General features: G+C 43.0%; 1 protein-coding gene across 1 annotated transcript in view; it reads right to left on the reverse strand.

Annotated features, from left to right (window-relative positions):
- CTNNBL1 (catenin beta like 1) overlaps nt 1-9763 on the reverse strand; it is a 170303-nt gene extending 160540 nt beyond the window's left edge. Inside the window, exon 1 of the mRNA XM_060123028.1 lies at nt 9606-9763. Coding sequence (XP_059979011.1) covers nt 9606-9635 — 30 coding nt within the window. The 5' untranslated portion in view covers nt 9636-9763. The remainder of the gene's footprint in view (nt 1-9605) is intronic.
- Nucleotides 9764-23955: the final 14192 nt, after the last annotated feature.

A 23955-nucleotide genomic window follows, 5' to 3' on the forward strand; every position in this document is an offset into this window, starting at 1 on the left:
ACTCCTGGAACTCTGTGGAAAAGAAAATGTTCTTGAACTATTCAGCTGAAATACTAGAATCAGATGGCTGGCCCTGGAGAAGCTAAGAGTATTCCTGCTATACTTTCTCCTAATTCCATTTTCCCTACAGCTATACAAGACTCAGACCAAAACCAATCACTTCCTTCAGGAACATTAAAGGAAAAAAAGAAAAAGAAAGGAGTAATTTGTAAATGAGATTCCTGGCACTAGAAAGGAGGAAAACTGAGATATCTTAGTAATATTAAAGCGACCTGGGGAAAAGAATTACTGTGTTGATGACATAATCCTTGATATCAATGTCTGCTAACTGTGGTAGAATACGGTTATACTTTAATCTATTGAGAACAGTTCTATACTGTGGAATGTGTGCGTGACAAACTGTTCTCATTTCCTTTTATAGCATTCTAAACCTTAATCTCCAAGACACCAGTGACCTTGGGAATACTAAGGCAGCTTCGCAGAATTCGAGAAAAATATTTTTTCCTTTTGCTATACCATATGTGTTTTTATAATTATATCAATAGTAAAAATTGACAGCTAGCATGTACTGGGCACTTACCATGTGTCAGGCACTATACTACTTAGCACTACCCACACTGTCTCATTTAATCCTGTATCTTTAAAAAAAAGATGGTAAAGTGGAGATTTTTTAAAAGATGGTGGGGCAGAGACAGACACTATTATATAATCTGCATTTTAAAGATGAAGGCCTGAGGCTTAAAGAGTTTAATTAAGTGACCCAAGGTCACATAGCTACCAAGTAGCAGAGGTGGGATTCAAACACAGGCAGCAGTCTGCCTGACCCAGAATTATTGTTCGTCCACTACACTAAACATTAAAAGACGTCTAAAATGGGCACACTCAGAGGGGCATGTATTTTGAATTATTTTCTCCAACAGTGCTAACAAGCTATCTTGAACCATCCACATTCTCCAATGTAGTCATTTATACATGTGAAAACTTCTCTATTGGGGTCTTATAAATGCAACCCCCCAATTTAAACAGTGACACCTAGTGAGAGACTGAAGAAAGGTATGGCTGTCTTCCTCAAATTCACCTCCAAAATTAGGCATCTCAATAAGACCTATCTCCAAGGAAGCTGAAATAGGTAGGACTGGAGTCTAGACCAGAGAAGGGTGTTCTGTTGGCACACAGAGGAAATAAATCCACATTCATCATGCCAATATGAGATCCACAAAGAAAAAAATGAAGACAAACTAGAAAGCTAATTATTTGACAAAGTCCCAAGAGTCTAAACTAAGATGGTGGCAACTGAAATAGAAAAGAAGGGATGGAGAAAGGCTCCTGAAGAAGCAACAACTCCCCTGCAAAGCCTTCCCAAATTCCCAACGGCAGGGCTGCTCCTGCCTCTATGCCACCACATCTTGCTCATGCAATGGCACTGTGTACTGGATTATCAATTCTCAAATCTGTGGGATGCTCCCCCTTAGACTGTAAGCTCCATGAGAGCAAGAACTGTGACTTATGCATTTTCAGATCCTAACACCCTCCTGACTCCTGAGAAAAGAGGTAGCCCTTTGCTCAAGAGTTTGTATTTTCTATGAGGAAAAGAACTTTGCCTTTCAACTTTAAGCCCCTTCATCTTTGAGAACTAGCTCCAGGGCTTTTTTCAAGTCTGCTGGACAGCTACACCCTTGACTAAAAAGCAGAATTGGGGGTAGGTGATAAGGGGGCGGGTGGAGAGATGCAGAGAATTATACCAGAGCATACGGTCAGAATGTTCAGTAGTCACATGAAACCTAAATCAGGACTAGTGAGCTAAGAGTTTACATAAAGATGCTGAAAGACAAAAGAATGGATGATTCCTCTAAGATGAGGAACCAGGTTATAGAATAAAATTCTAGTGAAGAGGCTCTAAACAAACACATGAAAGGATGCTCAACATCACTAATCATTAGAGAAATGCAAATCAAAACTACAATGAGGTATCACCTCGCACTAGTCAGAATGGCCATTATCAAAACATCTACAAACAACAAATGCTGGAGAGGGTGTGGAGAAAAGGGAACCCTCTTGCACTGTTGGTGGGAATGTAAGTTGATACAGCCACTATGGAGAACAGTATGGAGGTTCCTTAAAAAACTAAAAATAAGGCTTCCCTGGTGATGCAGTGGTTGAGAGTCCGCCTGCTGACGCAGAGGACACGGGTTCGGGCCCCGGTCCGGGAAGATCCCACATGCTGCGGAGCAGCTAGGCCCGTGAGCCATGGCCACTGAGCCTGTGCGTCCGGAGCCTGTGCTCCCCAACGGGAGAGGCCACAACAGTTAGAGGTCTGCGTACCGCAAAAAAAAAAAAAAAAAAAAAACACTAAAACTAGAACTACAATATGACCCAGCAATCCCACTACTGGGCATATACCCTGAGAAAACCATAATTTAAAAAGAGTCATGTACCACAATGTTCATTGTAGTTCTATTTACAATAGTCAGGACATGGAAGCAACCTAAGTGTCCACTGACAGATGAATGGGTAAAGAAGATGTGGCACACATATACAATGGAATATTACTCAGCCATAAAGAGAAATGTAATTGAGTTATTTGTAGTGAGGTGGATGGACCTAGAGACTCTGTCATGCAGAGTGAAGTAAGTCAGAAAGAGAAAAACAAATACTGTATGCTAACACATATATATGGAATCTAAAAAAAAAAAAATGTTCTGAAGAACCTAGGGGCAGGACAAGAATAAAGACGCAGACGAAGAGAATGGATTTGAGGACACAGGGAGGGGGAAGGGTAAGCTGGGACGAAGTGAGAGAGTGGCACGGACATATATACACTACCAAATGTAACATAGATAGCTAGTGGGAAGCCGCTGCATAGCACAGGGAGATCAGCTCGGTGCTTTGTGACCACCTAGAGGGGTGGGACAGGAAGGGTGGGAGGGAGACGCAAGAAGGAGGAGATATGGGGATATATGTATATGTATAGCTGATTCACTTTGTTATAAAGCAGAAACTAACACACCATTGTAAAGCAATTATACTCCAAGAAAGATGTTAAAAAAAAAATGAGGCTCTAGAGGTTATCATACTAAGTGAAGTAAATCAAAGACAATACTATATGATATCACTTATATGTAGAATATAAAATATGATACAAATGAACTTATTTACAAAACAGAAACAGACTCACAGACATAGAAAACAAATTTATGGTTACCAAAGGGGAAAGGGTGTGGGGAAGGGATAAATAAGAAGTTTGGGATTAGCAGATACAAACTATTATATATAAAATAGATACACAACAAGGTCCTCTGTACAACACAGGGAAGGACAATTCAGTAACTGAGGTAACGGATTTGAATCCAACTTTCTTGAAGTCTAACATGAAAGCAAAGAGATACAAGCCAGCAAGCAGACAAGATATTAGAACAAAAGCTTTCCAAAAGAGCATATTTGAAGGCACATACTGGTTCATTCACTCAATCATTAAACAATGATTTATTAGGCATCAACTAGCGGAGAGACACTCTCTAGGTGCTGGTCCCTGCCTCTCAGTTCACTGCCTAGGGTGCAAGGGGGCACATAAATACAATGTATTTTGTGAGTATGAAAAGAACTCATCACGGGAAAAAGAGAAGATAAGGTTGCAAAGGGAGGAAGTGAACTTAAGAAAAAATGTCACTCAGAAGATGAAACAGAAAACACCCTGAAGTGGGAATATCAATAAGAATAGCAATTTATTTGTTACTTATAGTCCCACTAACAATAAGTAACTTCAGAAAGCACTAGTCTAAACTGTCATGCCAAAAGAGCCTATTTCATGATGCTGTAAAGTGACATCATGATTATGACAATATTCGCAGAGTTAGAGGTAAAATGGGGTTACCAAAGAATGAAAGATATATTTGAGCACAAGTGTCCAGGCTTCCAATAATGTTTCTTATACACACACCATCGACAAAAAAACAGAACAGAAAAGCTCAGTTATAAGCTACAACACAACCCTAAGAAAAAAAAGCAGATAATAAGAAGTACAAACAATAAACACATGCAAGGGAAAAATGCTTATTAAAGCAAATGAACTAACACTTTATATACCTACTGTATTAATGAGAAAAAATTAAATTATGACAACTTGTAGTATCGAGATTGCAGTAAAACTGGAACACACACTATTGTTAGCACTGTAAACTGATAAAGGATTACTTCCACATGAGCACTGTGTATTGCCTGACATACCTGCAGCTGAGGCAACCCCATCATCTCCTGCCACTCCGCTCCATTCACTCAATGCTCTGAACATTTCACTCCCATGCTTTTGCTGTCACTAATCCTAGTCAAGAATGACTCTCCTCAGCCTCCTTCAGTACCCACAGAATTTCTATTCATTCATCAGGGCTGAGATTCCAATGTCATCTCCTTTTCCTCAATGACCAAACCAAATCCATTCCCAGCAATACATCCCCTCTCCAGGCACATCCAATCGTTCCTTCCATTGTACTCCCATAATACTTTATTCATACAGTTAGTTGTTGAAAGGTCTGTCTCGCTCCTTAACTATGAATTCTTTAAGGTCCAAGACCATATCTTAATCATTTTAGCCCATGCAATACTTCGCACAGGAGATGATGGCACGTGATAATTACTAACGACAGATGTGAGGGGAAAAATGCCACATGAATAAAGAAGTTCACTGCAATATTATCTCCAAGAACAAAATCTGGAAAGCACCTAAGTACTCGATTATAGAGGAGCAATTTAGGGAAAAATGGTTGGTCTATCACTTGAGCAAAAAGTATGTAAACATTAAAAACAACATGAAGACTATGTAGAAACACAAAATATTTCTGGCAATGTTAAATTAAAGCACAGAACACAAAACAGTGTGTATACAATGGTTATAGCCATGCAAAATACATAAGGACTGTGGGAATATAAAAATATTTTATTGGATTAGGGTAGTAGTTTCCCTTTTCTTGAATACTTTAATACTATTCCTGTCAGATTATTGTCATTAAAATTTTTTACTTCAAAAGAAAGAAATAAGATGGGAAAAGGAGAAAGATTATAGATTCCAATAAGCCCCTGCAATCCAAGGAAATGCTATATTACTGACTGATAGGTGACAAGAGGAGTGGGTGTCTGCAATATTGCCAAAACCAAGGGTCCCTGACCCCAATCTGCCTCAAAAAGAATACTTCTCATGTCACAAAATAAGTCATTCCCAATGAGCCAAACTGCACTAAATGTGAATTCTTTATTGCAAAACTTCAAAGGTAAGAACTTTTTCCAGACATCTGTGGAATCAGTATTAATGAGAATGCCCTGGAGTTCATATATGTGCCTACGCAGCAGAAACTTCTCAGCCAAGGAACTGCTGGGCACACTTCTTGATGAGATGTCTAAGCCCAAAGGCATCAAAAAAGTACATTTCCATATTGGGAACATAACTGGTTTCCTCTTTAAGACTTTTTCCACCACCACCTGTCCACATTGTAATTCTCCTGTCTTTTCAAATGAATAGTTAACATATGTCAAGGATATAAGGCATATACTGAGGCACTTGCTGCCTAACTCTATTACTAGAAGAACCAATCTCAGCAGAAAATTGGAATCTTCCCACCAAGTTGCTCCAAAAGTGAAATTTAGAAGGCATCCAAAACAACGTCAAATACTTTTAATAAACGTTTTTGGCATTACATATTTTCTTTATTTACCTTAGTCTCTGAATTTTAGGAAAAGAAAGAACCAGAAGTCATATAGCTCAATCTCCTCATTTTACAGTGATTAAAAAAATGATGTACAGAGAAGGGAAGTGACTTATCCTGAATCACCCAGATAAATAATGATAAAGGTAGGATTAAAACTCAAATCTCCCAGATTTTCAGCCCCAATTCATTCTTCTGCATCAAGCTTTTCTTATCCCTTGAAATCTCTGGAGCTCTTCGCCTAAATAATCAGTATCACAGAATTTTAAAGCTAGAAGGGACCTCAGAGAAACTTACCTAATCCCCTCATTAGGCATATAAGGAAACTGAGGCCCAGAAAGATTAAGTGATTTGCTCTCAATATCTGAGATGGCAGGGGCAAAGTATAACTTAAGCTCAAAATACTGCGAACTAATGGCCATGAGAAGGGAGGTGAATGTCTCAGAGAAGATTTTAAGAGGAATGTAGATCATTCTAGACCAGGGGTGGGTCTCAAAGTGTGGTCCCTGGACCAGCAGCTTAAGCATCACCTGGAATCTTGTTAGAAATGCAAATTCTAAGGTCCCATGGGAGACTTACTGAATCAAACTCTGGGGGTGGGGATGTTCAAATCAGACCACCTTTGTCCCTGAGAAATGAACTTTAGTGGTCATATCGAGTCTACTTTGTAAATGACAAGTATAATCAAAAGCACTTAAGATTTATGCATTCTTCTATACATATACCATACTTCAACTTTAAAAGTTTTTAAAATTGGAAAACTAGATTTGGGTATTCGGTTGGTTCCAGTTCTGGCTCTGCTCCTTACTGGCTGTTTCATCTTGGGCCGGTAACTGACCTCTCTAGCTTGAGTTTCCTTTTCTATAAAATAGGCATGCCACCTACCTCAAAGGGCATGCTGAGAATTAATGTAAGAACATATCTGAAAGCACTTTAGTTCAGCACAGCACAGTGTTTAGGAACTCCAACTCTGAGGCAGGCACTTTTTTGTACCTCAGTTCCCCCATCTGTACAACAGGGATTTAAAACAGTACCTTCTTCATAGGGTTGTTATAAGGATTTAGAGAAATGATGCAGGCATGCAATGCATCTTTCACGTCTATAAAAAGTTAGTTTTCAAAGAGCTTTTGCATCCATTAACTCAGGTAATCCTCATGACTTTCTACAAGAGGATGGGAGCATTTATTATGGACTAGATTCTAGACTGTACCATCTTTTAGGAACAGGAAAAGTGGGCACTGATCTTACAGACAGAAAAGTGCGTGAGTAGCGCACGTGGGGAATGAACAGAGCTGGAAATAAGATCAGGATTCTGGTTTCGACTCTTGTCACTACCTTGGCCCACAACCTCAGGGACGTCCCTTACCGAAATGGAGTTCACTTTTCATTTATAAATATGTGGGCTGAATGAGGTTATCTGTAAGATTTCTCAAAATAAAATTCAAATTCCTTATCGGGGCCCACAGGAAGGCCTACATAGTCTGTCATCTGCCTACTTCTCCAACCTTATCGCTTATCATTCCCCTGCTCATTCACCAAGTTCCAGTTACATCAGTCCTCTTCCTGATCCTCTAACAGGCTGCACCAGCTTCTATTTTAACAACTCACAGCCTGTGTACCTGCTATTCATTCCCTCTGCCTTGATTATTCTGCGCTTTTCACGATTGGCTCCTTCTCAACCATCGGTCCTTTAATGTTCGTTCCTCAAAGTCCTTCCTAGACCATATTATCTAAAATAATAGGTCCTGTCTCCTGCTCCCAGCGGTTATCTTTAGCAGCTCTGTCCAATAAAAATATATTGAGGGCCACAAACAAGCCACATATGTAACTTTAAATTTTCTAGTAGCCACATTTAAAAAGTTTTTAAGAAGATGATATTAATTTTAATAATTTTCTTTAAGCCAACATATCCTAAGTATTATCATTTCAGCATGGAATCAATATAAAAATTAATATATTTTACAGTCACTTTTTTCATACTAAATCTTGAAAATCCAGTGTGTATTTTACAGGTGTAGCGGATCTCAATTCTAACTAGCCACATTTCAAGTGTTCAAGAGTAACATGTGACCAGTGGCTACCACACCAAACAGCACAGCTCTGTAGTATACCCTGTGTATCCTTCAAAGCACTTACCACGATCTGAATTTCTCATTTGTTTATCTTGTTACTTCCCCACCAGATTATAAGCTCCACAAAAGCAAGAACCTTGTCTGTTTTGTTCAATGTTGTATGCTCAGTAGATGCAGTACATATTCAATAGATATTTGTTGAGCAAATGAATGAACCTCTTCTAGCTTTAATATTCTATGACTCAGTGGGCTCATATGTAGGCCAAACAGGCATATAACCACTCATTCAACAACGCTCCTATTTCCTTTCTTCTTTCACATCCTATTACTGTCTTAAAAAGGAAATCACCTGGCTATATACCTCCCATTGCTTACAAGTTCTTTCCCACGATGTCTAGTTTCCAAGGTCAGTTCTATGTATACCGGCTGAGGGAATTGCATGAATATAATTGCTAACGTTTTTCAAACGTTTACTCTTTGACAAGCATTGGGCTAAACACTTTACATTTCACAGCAGCTTCAAAACAGACTTATATGATAGCTACTTTCTTGCCCCCATTTACAAGATGAGAAAACTGAGGCATAGAGAGGGTAAGTATTCTGCTCAAGGTTACAGTAGCCAGTTAGCAGCAAAACAGAGATTCCAAGCCATGGGGCTTCAGACTCATGGCTCTTAATCCCTTATTCTCTACTGCAGAGCTGTCCAATGGAAATGTAAGGCCTGCTATACATGTAACTTTAGTAGTGACACAAAAAGGCCAGCAGCTACATTAAAAAGTCAAATAGGTAAAACTTATTTTGAATATATTTTATTTCACCCATTACCCATATATGATTAATATATGGGTAATGGGTGAAATATATCTGCCTAATCACTATGATCAATAGTCAAAGTAATCGACAGAATCATGTAATCAATATAAAAATTTTACTTTTTTAATACTGATTCTTCATTCCAGTGTGACTTGACACTTAGAGTACTTCTCAATTCAGACTAGTCCCATTTCAAGCGTTCGATAGCCATATGTGGCTAGTGGCTACCATACTGAACATTTAGGAAGTCAAAGGTGGGGGTAAAACGTTGAGGTGGGGGTAAAACGTTGAGCTGGGAGCCAAAAGATCTCATCTCTAATCCCAGCTCTTACTTGTTGAGTGACTTTGGACAAGTCCTTTCTACCTTCTGGGCCACTGTTTCCCCACAAGTACTCTGAGCAAGTGGGACAAGAAGATTCCGAGGTACCCATCCCATGCTGGAATGTCAAACATCTGTCAGTAACTGCAATTAACATGGGTCCGGCTTTCCATACTTTAAAATCAGCTTTCACATCCATTGGCTGATACAGTCCTGAAACAAACCTAATAGGTAGCTATCACTGTCTCCACTTTATACATACAAAAGCTGAGGCTCGAAGAGGGCGACAGGACTTGTCCCAAAGCCACAGAGCCGGTCAGTAGAGAAGCTGGGGCTCAAATGCAAGAAGGGTCAGTGCTCTCCCACCACGACCACCAACTCAATAACTGGAGAAGAGAGTTTAAGGGGGATGGTTGTGAAGATAGTTTGGGGCCTTCAGAATAGCTGAAGTGAGCCAGGCCCCAGGGCAGGGTGAGAAGGAGCCCAGCCTTTAGTTGAGAAGGGGCCCGGGCCTTGGGAAGAAATAAACTGAAAGAGCCCAGGAGAAATTCGAGGGAGTTACGTGAAATCAGAGGCTAGGACCCGGGTGACAGGAAACGTGAGGGGACCCGGGACTGAGGTGGGAGAAAGTGAGATGAAGGGACTCTGGTCCTGCGACTCCTGCCCGGGTGAGAGGACGGTCCCCCCAGCCCTCCTCGTCCGTCATACCTGGTAGCTCAGAAGTTCGCCAACGTCCATGATTCCAGGTTCAGTCAACACCGTCTACTCTGATTCCCTGCACTCACGACCAAACCGCGGTCCCCACATGGGCGGCTCCAGCCACACGGCTGTAAAGCGCCTTGAGCAGGGGCCGCAGAGCCAATGAGCTAAAAGTGCTCGCGTCGCGCGAGCCGGCCACACTGCGGTAAACGTGTGGCTTTATGGCCACACTACCGTAAAGCGCGCTGCATTTGACAGCACTACTTCCTCCCGGAGCCTGAAGGAGGCGGGGAAAGGGGGCGGAGACTTGATGAGGTGGGGGCGGAGACTTGATGAGGTCGGTGCGGTGAGAGAAAAGATGAAAGGAAGCAAGGTTTATCGCGCGCCTCTGGCGTGCAGGGTGTTTCTCTTGCGCTCTCATAATCCATTCAGTGACTAGGCAGTTTTATCCCTCATTTTATCCTCAATTCGCAGATAAGGAAACTGAGGCATTGAACTGCACTGTCCAGTACTATACCCACTAACCACGTGTGGCTACTGAGGGCTTGAGCTATGGCTAGTCTGAATTAAAATGTGCTGTAATTGTAAATAAAATACCCATCGGATTTCTAAGACTTCTGTTGATTACATGTTGAAATAATATTTGGGGTATATTGGGTCAAATAAAATATAAAATTAATTTCACCCATTTCTTTTTACTTTTTTAAATGTGGGTAGTAGAAAATGAAAGTTACACGTGTAGCTCCCTTTGTAGCTTCCATTGTATTTCTGTTGGACAGTGCTGGCTCAGAAAATGTATTGTCCAAGTCCATATAACTATTATTGCCTTCAAAACTGTTGGTGATCACACTTCCCTGTCTGGACTTCTGTTTATTCATCTGTGCAAAGGCCAGAAACTGGATGATCTTGTTTCTACCCAGGAGATGTAAAAAGATTTTCTGTAGGAGAAAGTTGCCCATCATCGGAAGAGAACAATTCAGAGTGCATCTGAGCTCCTGGGATTTAAATAAGTCTCTGTCTTCAACGGGGGCTAAGCCTCTGCCTTAGCCCCCTTGGCCATTAGCCCCCTGTTTTACATGTTCATGATATTTGTCTTAGTTTGTTCAGGCTGCTATGAAAAAACTACACTGGCTAGCTTATAAACAACAGAAATTTATTTCTCACAGCTCTAGGGGCTGAGAAGTCCTAGATCAAGGCGCTGGCAGGTTCCTTGTCTGGTGAGGGCCTGCTTTACTGTTCACAGACAATGTCTTCTCACTGTGTCCTCATATGGCAGAAGGGGGTGAGGGAGTTTTCTCCCACCTCTTATATAAAACCATTCATGAGGACTCTACCCTTAGGACCTACTCACCTCCCCAAAGCCTCACTTCCTAATACCATCACCTTGGGAGTTAGGATTTCAGTTTATGAATTTGGGGGGAACACAAACATTCAGACCATCATAATATTTATAATCATCTTCCCCCTCCCACCTCCACTGTCTCCAATGATAACAGAAATTACTTTTATTCCTCAAACTGCCAAATCCTCTCCTCTTCTGCCTAGCCACTAACCTCACACCTCGACCAACTCTTTCTCATCCTTCAGGTCTCAAATGTCACTTTCGTAGAGTAATCTTCCTCTACTCACCTTCGGTCCAAGTAAGGAAACTCTGCTCATTATTCTCTTTCCTAGCACCTCCTCTACTGAACATGTATCTCAATCTGTGCTTAACGGTTAATTACTTGTTTATTGACAGCCTCATCTACTGGACATAGGCTCAATGAGAGCAGGAACTGTGTATGTCATGTTCACCATTATATCCTACAACAAAAACCCTAATACAGTGCCTGGTACAGGGGGAGGTTCCACAAATGGGCCTCATGGGTCACGGTAAGGAGATTGGATTTTCTGCTAAGAGGAAGATATTGAAAGGTTTTAAGCTGGGGAGTTTTGTGATTGGGTTCATGGTTTTTAAGAATCACCCATGCAATCTGCTTTGAACCGAGTTATTTGAGTGTCTTTTCCCCTCCTACTGAGCTGTGAGTGTAGACTGTGCCTCATTCAGGGAGGCAGGCTAGAGTACCAATGACGGGAGTGTACCCTTTGGAACTGTGTACCCTTTAGAACTATGTCCTAGTTCTTGGTATCTGGAGCCAGCCTATAAGACAGGCGTGCAAGATACTATGGTTAAACTTTCAGGAAATTTGCGAGCCAATTGACATCAGGCTGGTTGCTTGAAATCTGCCATGGAGGGGGTATTTACATTATGGAAATCAACATATGCTACAAATCAGGGTTATTGGTTTTTCAGAGAGCTGGTTGTTAAACATTTACCAACACACCACTGATTATGATTCTAGCCAAAGTTCCACCACAACTACCTGTGTGCCCTTGGGCAAGTTACTTTCTCTCTCTCCAAGTTGCAGTCTCCTCATATGTAAGGTGACTTACTCATTCATGCAACAAGTATTTACTGAGTGCCTACTCAATGCCAGACACAATTCTAGGCTCTGAGGATATCGAAGTTTATAAAGAGAAAAGTTCCTGCCCTCTTGGAACCCACACTCTAGTTGGGGAGAAGATGTTAATGAGGAAGATATTGTTATCATCTTCATTTTACAGATGTGGAAACAGAGGCAAGTGACTATGTGCCTGATTGCCTCCCCTGCAAAATGGAGATTCAACTGGATTTACATCATAAGATTATGGGGAATTTATATGAGATGCTGCATGCAAAGCACTTAGCTTGGTGCCTGGCACAGAAAAATAATCAATATTTGACCTTAATAATACGAGGAGTTGAGTGGGAATGGGGGAGAGGGAGGGTGGAGAGGGGAAAAATGAGCTCAACCCTTATACCCTTTCCCTAGCAGGCATTCAGTCATGTCTGTGTGTTTGTGGATACCAGGCCTTAAAATATACAATCATAAGGCAAAACCCTATGAGAACCAGGTTTGGGGAGCATCCTGCAATAAGGATAATGTAGTTGCCAGGGAAGGTTTCCCAGAGGAGGTGCCATTTGGACTGGGGTTTAAAGGATGAGAAGAGTTTGCCGATAGGACATGGGGAAAGATGGGGGATCTGGGCAGAAGAAACAGCATGAGCAAAGACAAGGAGCTGGACAGGGCTTAGGGTGCGTGGAGGAAATGGTGGAAAGTAAGGCAGGAGAGGGTGGCTGGGGAAGATCATAGACTTGCCACACTTAGCACATAAAAATACGACATCCAGTTAGGTCTGAATTTCAGTTAATGAAAATTTTTAGTATAAATATGTCCCATGCAATATTTAGTAACATTCTGAAAGCTTTTGGTTGCTTATCTGAAATCCAGATTTAGCTGGGCATCCTGTATTTTATCTAGCAATCCTCACCATGGAGGATCTTGAATACCACATTAAGATATTTCGATTTTATCTTGATGGGAAAGGTCTATTAATAATTCCTTGGGAACCTCCCCGGGGATGAAGGTTGGGGACCTCATCCTTCAGGTCTCAGCTCAATGTCACCACATCACAGGCAACTTCGTTGACTATGAGATCTATGACAGTCCCTCCCTCCCCACAAGGTTCTCCATCAACATTCCTGACCATTACCTTCAGAACACTTGGGACTTGTGTTTCTCTATTTATCTTCTTTTCGCTCAGTGAGGGTCTGTTTTCCCTTCCGTATTCTAAGCTCCAGAAAGCCAATATTGCTGCATTGCTCACCATGGTAACCTTAGAACCTAACACAACACCTAGCACTCAACTGGCACTCCCTAAAGTTGTTGATTTAATAGATGAGCCAGGGAATCCCTGGCAGTCCAGTGGTTAGGACTCCGCGCTTCCACTGACGGGTGCCCAGTTTCGATCCTTGGTCACGCAAGCTGCGTGGTGCAGGCAAAACAAAAAATAAACAAACAAACAAAAAATCAGAGGCTGAGAAGGAAGACTGTTCCCTTCCGATGACTAAACAGCTAATCTATATAATGGGCATTAATTTTAAAAATAGGTAAGCCAATCAATCGACTAACTGATTGATACATTCCTGGCAATAATATTATCAAATACCTTTAAATCCTCACCCCTCCTAACAAAATGCTATTCCAATTTTAAAGATGAGGAAGTGAAATTTCAGAAGAGCTTTGTTTATGCTAAGTGAGCTAAGTCAGACAGAAAAAAAAGAAATACCATGTGATTTCACTTATATGTGGAATCTAAAACAAAACAAAACAATGGAAATAGAGAACAGATTGATGGTTGCCTGAGGCAGAGGGTGGGGAGTGGGCAAAATGGGTGAAAGGGATCAAAAGGTATACATTTCCAGTTATAAAATGAATTAGTCATGGGCTAGTAATGTATAGCATGATGGCTATAATTAATAATACTGTATGCATGTTTGAAAGTATCTATAAGAGTGGATCTTGAAAGTTCTCATCACAAGAATAAATAATTTTTATAACAAAGTATGATGATGGATGTTACCTGGACTCATTGTGGTGATCATTTTGCAACACATACAGATAATGAATCATTACACTGAACGCTAACATAATGTGATGTAAATTATGCCTGAAAAAAACTAAGGGAAAAAAAGAAGAGCTATGTGCTATGCACCACGTAGTCCAAAAACATGTGATATTGATGATGATTTGAGAGTGGCATCCACGAGAGAGATTGCAGAAGGGCGCCACCCTAGAGACCAACTGCTGGGCTGTAACCTTTTAAAAAAGATCTTACGTGGAAGAATTATCCCTTCTAGAAATTTTTAAATAGCTGTGGGCTGCCTAGTTTCCTTAAACCTCAAGCTTTAGATGCTCCAAGATGTAATCAGAGTCGCTTCTTCCATCTTTCATTGCCCCAGTAAATTATTCGTGGGAACAGTCTCTAAGAAAATATCTTCAGAAAAACACTCATAAAGTATATTTATCACCAATATTGAGCTCCTACGCTGCCACCATGGACTGATCGGAAACACATGACAGTGCCGAAGAAATCCAGGCTCCTCCATTTAGGCACTGATTGAGGAGGGGAAGAGTTGCAGGGTAGGCAGTGGAAAGGGAGATATATTTTTCTGGAGAGCAGAATGCAATTATGCAATTTCTGGGGTTCAAGAGGAGTCCCTGTTCCCTCTGCCTCTCACTCCCCAAATCCAGGTCTCCAGGTCCTCTCTAATGTTTTTAAATAGTGAAAACTGAAATGTAGAGTGTTTAGTTACTTGCCCACAGTCGTAGTATAAGTAATTGGCAATATTCCAATCCAAGCCTGTCTGGCTATGCACTACACAGTAGGGATTTGGGCTCAGCTAACCTTTCAAACAGTACTGACAGTTATGATCCAGGCACAGCTGATTATTGAATGCTGAAGAGTAATTATCTCTCCCAGCAGGCACTGGTCTCAATTAGACACAAGGAGAATTTACGTTCTTAGATACACCGTGAGCCAAGTAAGAACTCAATAGTCCGGGATATGCAATGAAAAGGAATTATTTGGGTTTTTTTTTTTTGAAGTATGATAATAGAATTGAACTACACTGTCCTAATCTTTTAAAGATACATACTGAAATCCATGTATGAAATAATATTATGACTGGAATTTGCTTCAAAATTATCCAAGGTGGGATAGGTGTGGGTGTGGGTAGAAGCATGGATGAGAGGGTTATTGGTGAGTTGATAATTGTTGAAGCTGGGTGATGGGTGCATGGGAGCTCATTTTATTACTCTCCTGGCAACAGAATGTTGGCAGCAGTTCCAGGCACAATAACATCAAAAAGAATAAAAAGGATTATCTTTTCCTGAGGCTTTCTCTTAGGAGGGAAGGAGAAGGAAGAAAGGATGCCGGTAGGGACCAACTTCGTCTATTGCACAAAAAAGGATTCTCCAGTCAAGTATGTAGGGCTGGAAAAGCCATGAATGCCAGTACTCACAATGGTTGGTAAGAATGTAATGAGTCTCATAAACACTTAATTCTGAGGGGATCCCCTCATCAATGCCCCACACAAATGAGCCTCATGAGTCACACCTTCCACGGAGGCTTTCATAATAAGGGCTGGAGGGAATTCTTTCTGCGATCACTAGTAGGGGTCAGTGAAAGGACATTGGTCAAGACCACTTCTATCTTAGGAAGTAAGCAAACTCTTTGCCAGCGAGCTGAATCAGCTGTTTATTACCCAGCCTTAGCACTAAGGACGTGGATTAGTTATCTATTGCTGTGTAACACGTTACCTAAAAATGTCGTGGCTTAAAACAACGAACATTAATTATCTCACACAGTTTGTGTGGATCAGGAATTTTGGAAGCAGCTTAGCAGGATAGTCAAGGTCTCTCTTGAGATTAAAGTCAGGAGGTCAGTCACTTCCGAGAAGGGTCAGTCACATGCCCAGCAGGTTGATGCTGCCTGATGGCCAGAGACCTCCATTCCCTACCACGTGAATCTATTTGGCCACCCAAGTGTTCTCATACCATGATGGCTGGTGTCCCCAGAGCAAGTGATCCAAGAGAGATCAAGGTGGAAGCCACAATGTTTTTTTGTGACCTAGTCTCAGAAGTCATAGTTCATCATTTCTGCAATATCCTGTGGGTTGCACGAGTCAGAACTATTCTTCGTGGGAGGGGACTACACAGGGCATGGATGCCAGGAAGCGAGACTCATTGGGTCCATCTTGGAAGTGGAGCCTCCAATGTCAGTCAAGCTTTCAGATGATGCATCTCACATCTTCACTGCAACCTCATGAGACGTGGGGCACCAGAATTGTCCATCTAATCGGGTCCTAAGTTCCTCATCCACAGAAAGAGTGAGATAATAAATGCTTTGGTATTTTAACCTCCTGAGTTTTTCAGTAATTTGCTATGCAGAAATAGATACACAAAATTGAAGCAGGTTAGGTGCCAAAGAGTGGCATTCCCAGCATTGACTGCCACTGTGACCTACTGATAAACTGAGCATCTGATTAATACCGATTAGACTCCCCAAACCATTCCTGGCAGATATCAATGAAGGCAGAGAATGGCCCCGCACCCCAGGTCTACTGGAGGGGCAGCTGCTAAGTTTACAACTTCTCTTAGAGGATCACAATGCATGTTAGTATATTAAAAGCTCCAAGCAAGTCTTGCAGGGGAAAACCTGTTTAACTGTTTTACTCAATGTTTTCCAAGCCTATTTGACTACAGAAACCATTTTTCATGGAACATCTGTGGAAACACACCTTAAGAAAAACTGCTCTATGTCAACCTCCTCAGAAGTTTCAGAAAATCCTCCACTCACAGTGAAATCTCAAATTTTTACTTTGAAAAATAGCTATGCATATCCATATATATATTTAGTCCCTCAGACTCTAAGCCCTATTAGATATGCTGGGACACGCCCCTTCTCTGAATCTTACATGAAAAAGATGCAAAGGCTTTGTGACGTTAATGATGATGCTCTCTGAGTAGTAGGCTATGAGTGGCTTTAATTTTCTTCTTTTGGTTTACTTCTATTTTCTCAATTTCTATCCTGAACAAGTATTACAGAAGTAAATAATAAAGTAAATATATAAGATATATAAGTATCTATAAAGGTAATAAAATAAAACCATTTTTAATCTCCATGCTATTTATTAAAGTTATTTGTAATGCCACACCTTGGGTTTTGTAAAATTACATAGATCTGTTCGTTTTGGATGCACACTGTTCCCCTCCCTGCAACACACCTCTAATCATCCTGTTTCTCTCCATGATAAATAACCACTGTTGGTATTTTAGGAATAGGTTTTTAGAGAGCTTGTTACATTTTCTATTTATATTTATGTTATATGTTTCTGTTTATACCACCGCCTTATTCCAGAAAGGATTTAAGGTGACTTAAGAAGATACATAAAACACAGCAAGGTAACATAACTTAAAAGAAGGTGTAAGAAAAAAGGAAAACATGGAGAAGAGCATACCATGGAGATAGAAAGGAAGCTAATACAAAACCACACAGAGTCCTGCTGGCTTGCTCCAGGGAGGTCACTAGCTGGTTTTAAGTAGCTAACTAGTAAATATGGAAACAGAAACTTGTCCATTAATTAATTGGTCCCTCCTACTCCAACCAGCTCATCTAGCAGTTTCCAAATTTTGCTCCTGTGGAATACTTCTATGAACTGGACCCAGCTGTTCTAAAATCCAGTTGTGGAGAACTGTTGGTTGTAGGCCGATTCATGGAGGGAAGGGTTAATAGGTAGAATTGCCTTCACTGGTAATTTTCCTCCAGCGCATGTCCTCTGACTTCAGCACCTGCTTCTACTTTTTATGGCAGAGCCCAGTACAAGATGGTATTTGATTTTAACACAAAATTATTGGACTTCCCTGGTGGTCCAGTGGTTAAGAATCCACCTGCCAGTGCAGGGGACACAGGTTCAATCCCTGGTCTGGGAAGATCCCACATGCCGCAGAGCAACTAAGCCTGTGAGCCACAACTACTGAGCCCACATGCCACAACTATTGAAGCCCGCACGCCTAGAGCCCGTGCTCCACGACAAGAGGAGTCACCGCAATGAGAAGCCCGCGCACCGCAATGAAGAGTAACCCCGCTCGCGGCAACTAGAGAAAGGCCGCGCGCAGCAGTGAAGACCCAGGGCAGCCAATAAATAAATAAATAAAGCAACATCCAAGCTGTCCTTTAAAAAAAAAAAACCACACACAAAATTATATAATTACTCATTTAAAACATTAATTTGTCACTATTTCATGATATTTTGCAGGAAGGACGATGATTTCAAGGTATTTCTCCACCATCTGAAAAAGTTGGGGAAGGCCAGGTTTGGGGAAGGTGCTATCTACAAGAATTCAATTGAGTGGCCTTGCTCTGACCACTGGAACAAGCTTCGCACCTCTGTGGAGCAGGTGCCAGAGGTGCCAGAGAATTAACAGCCCACCCCATCCTCCCACTCCAGAATAGCCCTCAGCCTGCTAGGACTTAGTAGATAAATGCCCAGCTCCCTCACTCCTCAGGTGGGATAACTGAGCTACGTGTTTTTCACTGGCTCCCAGAGGTCCTGCCGGTGGTTCCTGGAGTCACTCCCCTAATAAACTCAGTATATCTGAATTCTTATCTCAGGCTTTTGGGAGATCCCAAATAAGACAGTGTATCATAAAGACATAGAGCACAGCAGGGCAGGATGGGTACTCCAGTCGTACAGGCAGGAGATGCTTGGGGCTTGGACTGAGTGACACTGGGCATGGAGAAAAGTGGAGGGGAAATCAGCAGGACCAAGATATACACTGGATGAGCAGGAAAAGGAAGAGGGCGATGGGGAGGCTGCCTCCTGGGCTTTGTCGTCCCTAGAAGGGAGGGCAAGGGGAAAGGTCGAGAATACATATGTTAATAATTTTGTGCGTGTCGCAGAACAGCTTGAAACCATCAGATTTTCTGGAACTCTCTGCTGTCTTCTTGCCCTGCCTTGACTCATCAGACTCTAGAACAACCTAGCTGCCATCGTCGGGGGAAGCCTGTGTTTTCTCCTTCAGGGCAGGATCCAATAACAGTGTTCTCATTCCAATAAAGGAGGCTGGCGCACAGGGACAAAATATTGAATTAAAAACAATACCAGAGCCGCTGAACTCGCGCCACCCCTGAACTGCCTGTGCGTGCCTTTGCTCTGCAAATTGGTAACGGGAGCCCCAGGGAAATACTGTCCAAGAGAGTAAGGAGGAGGGAAGGTGGGGGAAGTAGAGTCAACTCTTAGCGACAGTTGGCTGAGCCAGCTCCCAGGAGCAAGGAGTCAGCTGCCAGAAACCCGGCCCTGAGCTGCAGGCTCTGGTCTTGGTCCTGTCTCCATGAAGCTACCTTCAGGGAGGAACTCAGATCCTCTGAGATCAGGCATTCTTGGGTTTGCAGCCTGCCTCCACCATACTGCTTGACTCTGTGACCTTGGGTAAGTCCTTAGATACTCTGAACTTCAATTTGTTGTTGGTGGTGTTTCAAGGCCCAGCACATGCCAGTACTGTGCTTAGCACTTATTTAATCCTAACAACGACTCTATTCCCATTTTACAGTTGATGGAACCAAGGCTCAGAGGAGTTAAGTAACTTGCCCAGGGTCACACAGCCAGGTGTAGCCAGAATTCAGATAAAGCGATGTGAACCTTGCACATGCCCTGTTAACCATCACATGTTACTCTCCTTCAGATAAGAAATCTCCTATTTTCAAGGTGTTGGGGGATCCCCATGCCACTGGAGGGAGAGGGCTCTCTCTGTTCTTAATATAGCATCTAGTCTCACACATTGTTATGTTCTCTCTCTCTCCCTTCCCACCCCCAAGCTCTTCATTTCTCTCCTCCAGCCCTTCACTAGCCCAAATTACAAATTCCTCCCCTTGGCCCTTAGCCAGCAGTTTCCCATAACCATATCATCACCTTTTAGCCACCTCACTTGACATCTTAGCGCCTGCTCACATCTATGCCCTAAGGGGGCTCACCTGCCTCCAAGGAAGCTTATCAAGGTATCTCCCCAACCCAAATAGTTGTTTTCAGGAAGAATTCTGATGCCCACGGTTTCAGTGAACAATGTGCCTCCACCATGTTTCAAAGCCTGAAGCTCAGATGGGGTCCGGAACGGAGCTAGGGGTTTGGACATTATAAGTGTACTGGGGCTGTCGAGGCTGTGTCATAGAAGTGAATGGGGCCTCCCAGGGACAGTGAGTGGAGTAAGAGGACAGAAGCCCTGCCAGGGCCTCAGGGACAAGGTTGGAAATGAAAAGAAGGAGGTGGTTGCACAAATCCATCTTCAGGGCAGAGACCCTGAAACGTGAAGGGCAAGCCAGGCCCTGGGCAGCCCAGGGGCTTGAGAAGGTGTCAGGCAGCAGTCTTGTCATTGGGACAGAAATTCAACTTGAACTAATCAAGGCAGAAAGGAGAATGTGCTGGCTCCTGGTATCTAAGAAAGATTGGCTACTCCAGATTGAGGCCAGGCAGTGGGCCCTTGGGTCTCAGCAAATCAGGCACATGGGCTCAGAGGCTGCCAGGACTGTCTCTCCATTCATTTCTGCTTCCCTTGTTCTCTCACATTGCATCCTGACTCCTTCCATATAATGGGAAGCATGACTATCTGTAGCCTCCAGATCTAAATCCCACAACTTGTACCTTGGAAAGAGATTGGCTTTGCCTCTAGGTTTAAAAATCCAATGGAAGTTTTCTGATTGGTTTAGCTCTAGTCCACTGTCCACCTATGATCCAATCAACTATGGCCAGAGTGGTGGAGCCAAGTTAAAATATGCCCACTCCTTCGGGAACCATATGGATGGATAGAGGAAGGAGGGAAGCGGGGGTGGGGTGTGGGGAAGGGGAGCAGGTATGGCAGGATGAAAGTAGGCCCAATATAGCAATGGAAATCCTTGACATCAGGAACTAGTGACATCAGCATTAAGTCCAAGGGGTGCCTCTCAGCAATGAAAACCGCAACGGGGGGAAGCCAGAGAGTCAAACAGATCAAGGAGGGAAAGCGAAGGCTCAAGCCAAGCCAGAGAGAACCAAACACTGTGGGGCAGGCCAAGGGCTTAGCTTTACTGTCTGCTGGCTATGTGCTGGGTAAGGCCCAGGCTGGGATGGAGATGCTGTCCATCTGGGGCTGACCTATGGCCACAGAACCTCAATCCCACCTGCTATAACTCCTGCCAGAGAGTGTCTTGATCCAGCAACTGCCATGACCTGACCCCAGTACCTCCCTTCTCCTCCTCCAGATTCAGGAATGCAATTCTAAGACCTCAAAACCTACATAACCACCAGCGTTATGGGAACTGGATTTGGGCGAATAGAGATCAGATGAGTCTAGTCTTAGGATGAGTACGGGGAGAGCGTAGAGGCTTTCACAGAGGCAAAAAATTCAGTAATGACCATAGCAACAGCCAGCACCAGTATGAAACAGCGAATAGTTATTACATACCCTGCACTTGTGCTAAGCAGCCCTTTTCGTGCATTACTTCATTTTACCATCAAAGTCCTAAGATGTGAGTATTCTCCTCCCCAGGAACGGAAGCTCACAGACATTAACTGATTGGTCCGAGGTCACACAGCTAGGTAGCAGCCAAGCTGGGACTTGAATTGTCTCCATCTGACTGCAAAGCCTGTACCTTAAGCTGCTCCAAGCCTGAGTGGTGAAAACAACCACCTGGCTTGGCATCCTTTTTACTTCTTGCGTCAGTCAGAACGCTTTGGGCTGCAAAAATGAAACCACCAACTTAGTTGATTAGCAATGAAAAAAATGCATCAACTCAAAGATTAAGTTCAAAATTTTGATGGCTGTAGGAGTCATGAATTCAGCAGCTCAATGATGTCCCTTCCATCTTCCCATGGTGTCATCATTAGCGTGTTGGTTCATCCACCTGGTCACAAGATGGCTGCTACACCTCCAGGCATCACGTACAGACATGACCACAACCTGCAAAAGAAGAGGTACTTTCTCTTTCTGAGCAAGAAAACCTCTCCCAGAAGCCCTTGAGGAAACATTCCTTATACCTTATTGGCCAGAATTGTTCCCACTCCTGTTTCCAAACCAATCATTCACAGGGGAAATGGAAACTTCATGAATGGTTTGATAGAGCCCATGGCCATTTGTAGGAGGATGGATTACCCCCCAAAATCAAGGCTCTGTTAGAAAGGAGAATGAAGGCAGTGCACAGTTTGGGGTAAACAAACAAAAATGTATGCTACTCCTCTCTTTTTTCTTCCCAATCTCCAAAATTCTCTTTCTCTACCGGTTAACATTTTATTCACCCCTCAAGAATCAACTCAAATATTTCTTCTCGGCAGTCTTCCCTGACTTTTCCCCATCAGATTAATCGCTCTCTTTACTATGCTTTCAAGGAACTTGACACATGCTACTTATGTGGTCTTTACTACATCCTTATGCGGAGAGGTCAGGCTTTGGAGCAACTGGACCCAAGTTCATATCCCAAGTCTGCCACTTCCTTCACAGGGAACTTTGGGTATATTACTTCCTCTCTTCAAGCCTCAGCTTCCTTGTCTGTAAAGTACACATTCCTTTTTAGGCAGTTTTGAGGATTAAGGCAGGTAATGTGTCTGGGATTATTCAGTAATCTCCTTGGAAGGAAGAAAGGGAGGAAGAAAAGAAACTATCAGGCCGGACTAAGCAAAACTCAACTCTCAGCAAGAAAAGCAAAACTCATTCCAAGTTGCCAACCGCACGGCCCCTTTCCCCTGAAGTTCCCCTCCCCCTCGTTCTCCCAGGAAAGTCGTTTTTCATCCCCAAAGTCATTTGGTTTAGAGAGAAGGGGGAGATGCAGTGGCAGGGTCTGTATTGTGCCTGCCCTGTCGCCATCCATCACCTGGCCGACAGGAACTCACCTCCCACAAATAAAATTATGACAAGCGTCCCCGACCCATCTTTCAGCCGTCGCCTCCCTGTTTCCATCATCTCTGACATTATAAGCCATCAGCCAAGCTGTTTGTCACGCCTCTGACAGGGCCTTGGCATCGCAGGCAGGAGGGCTGTGCTAAGGTACGGCTGGACTCAAGGGTGGGTGTCCCACCCGCACCTGCCACTGGTGATCTCGAGCTATTTCACACGTGCTCTCAGAAAGCGTTTCTCCCGGGAGGGAGAGAGGCAGGGGTCCAGATGTGGAGCAGAACTGGAGGGGAACGTTCATTCATTTATCCAAATTATTTAGCAAACATTAAGGAATATCGCTACTGTCCTGACCCTGTGTTAGGCACAGCTACAGCCACAGAGAGAAATTATGCACAGGCCTTGCTCTTGAGCAGTGCCCAGTGCAGTGGGGGAGTGGAGAACAAGCCGTTTCAACAGACAGTGCCCGCACAACTGTGGCAAAGGCAGTCTAAGGATTATGGGCGCACAGAGAAGGGTAGGAACATAGGGAAGGCTTCCTGGAGGAGGTGGCATTTGAGCTGAGACCTGCAGGATAAGAAGAAAAGACATGTGAGGGTACAGTGTGAGCAACTCCTTAAAAGGTTCCCTTTCTTTCTTCTCTGCAGGTTTGTCTACTCATACCCCAAAGGGCAGAGTGGAGTGGAGATCTGGGGAAGAGAATCCTATTCCAGGCAAATGGAATGGCATGTACAAAGTTCTGTAGTAGTTTCTTAGGGCTGTCGTAATAAATTACCACACGCTTGGTGACCCAAAATGACCAAAGTTTATTCTTTCACAGTTCCAGAGGCCAGAAGTCTAAAACGAAGGGACGGGCAGGGCGGGCACTTTCTGGAGGCTCTGAGAGAGAAGTTGTTTCGTGTCTCTTTCTTAGCTGATGGCTGTTTCAGGCAAGCCTTGCTGTTCCTTGTCTTACAGATGTATCATTCCAATCTCTGTCTGCACATGGCTTCCCCTCTGTGTCTCTGTCTCAAATCTCCTTCTCCTTTCTCTTATAAGAACATGTCACTGGATTTGAAGCCCACTCCAAATCCAGGATG

This window comes from Lagenorhynchus albirostris, chromosome 15, assembly GCF_949774975.1.
Source record: "Lagenorhynchus albirostris chromosome 15, mLagAlb1.1, whole genome shotgun sequence".
In the NCBI taxonomy this organism is placed as follows: Eukaryota; Metazoa; Chordata; class Mammalia; order Artiodactyla; family Delphinidae; genus Lagenorhynchus; species Lagenorhynchus albirostris.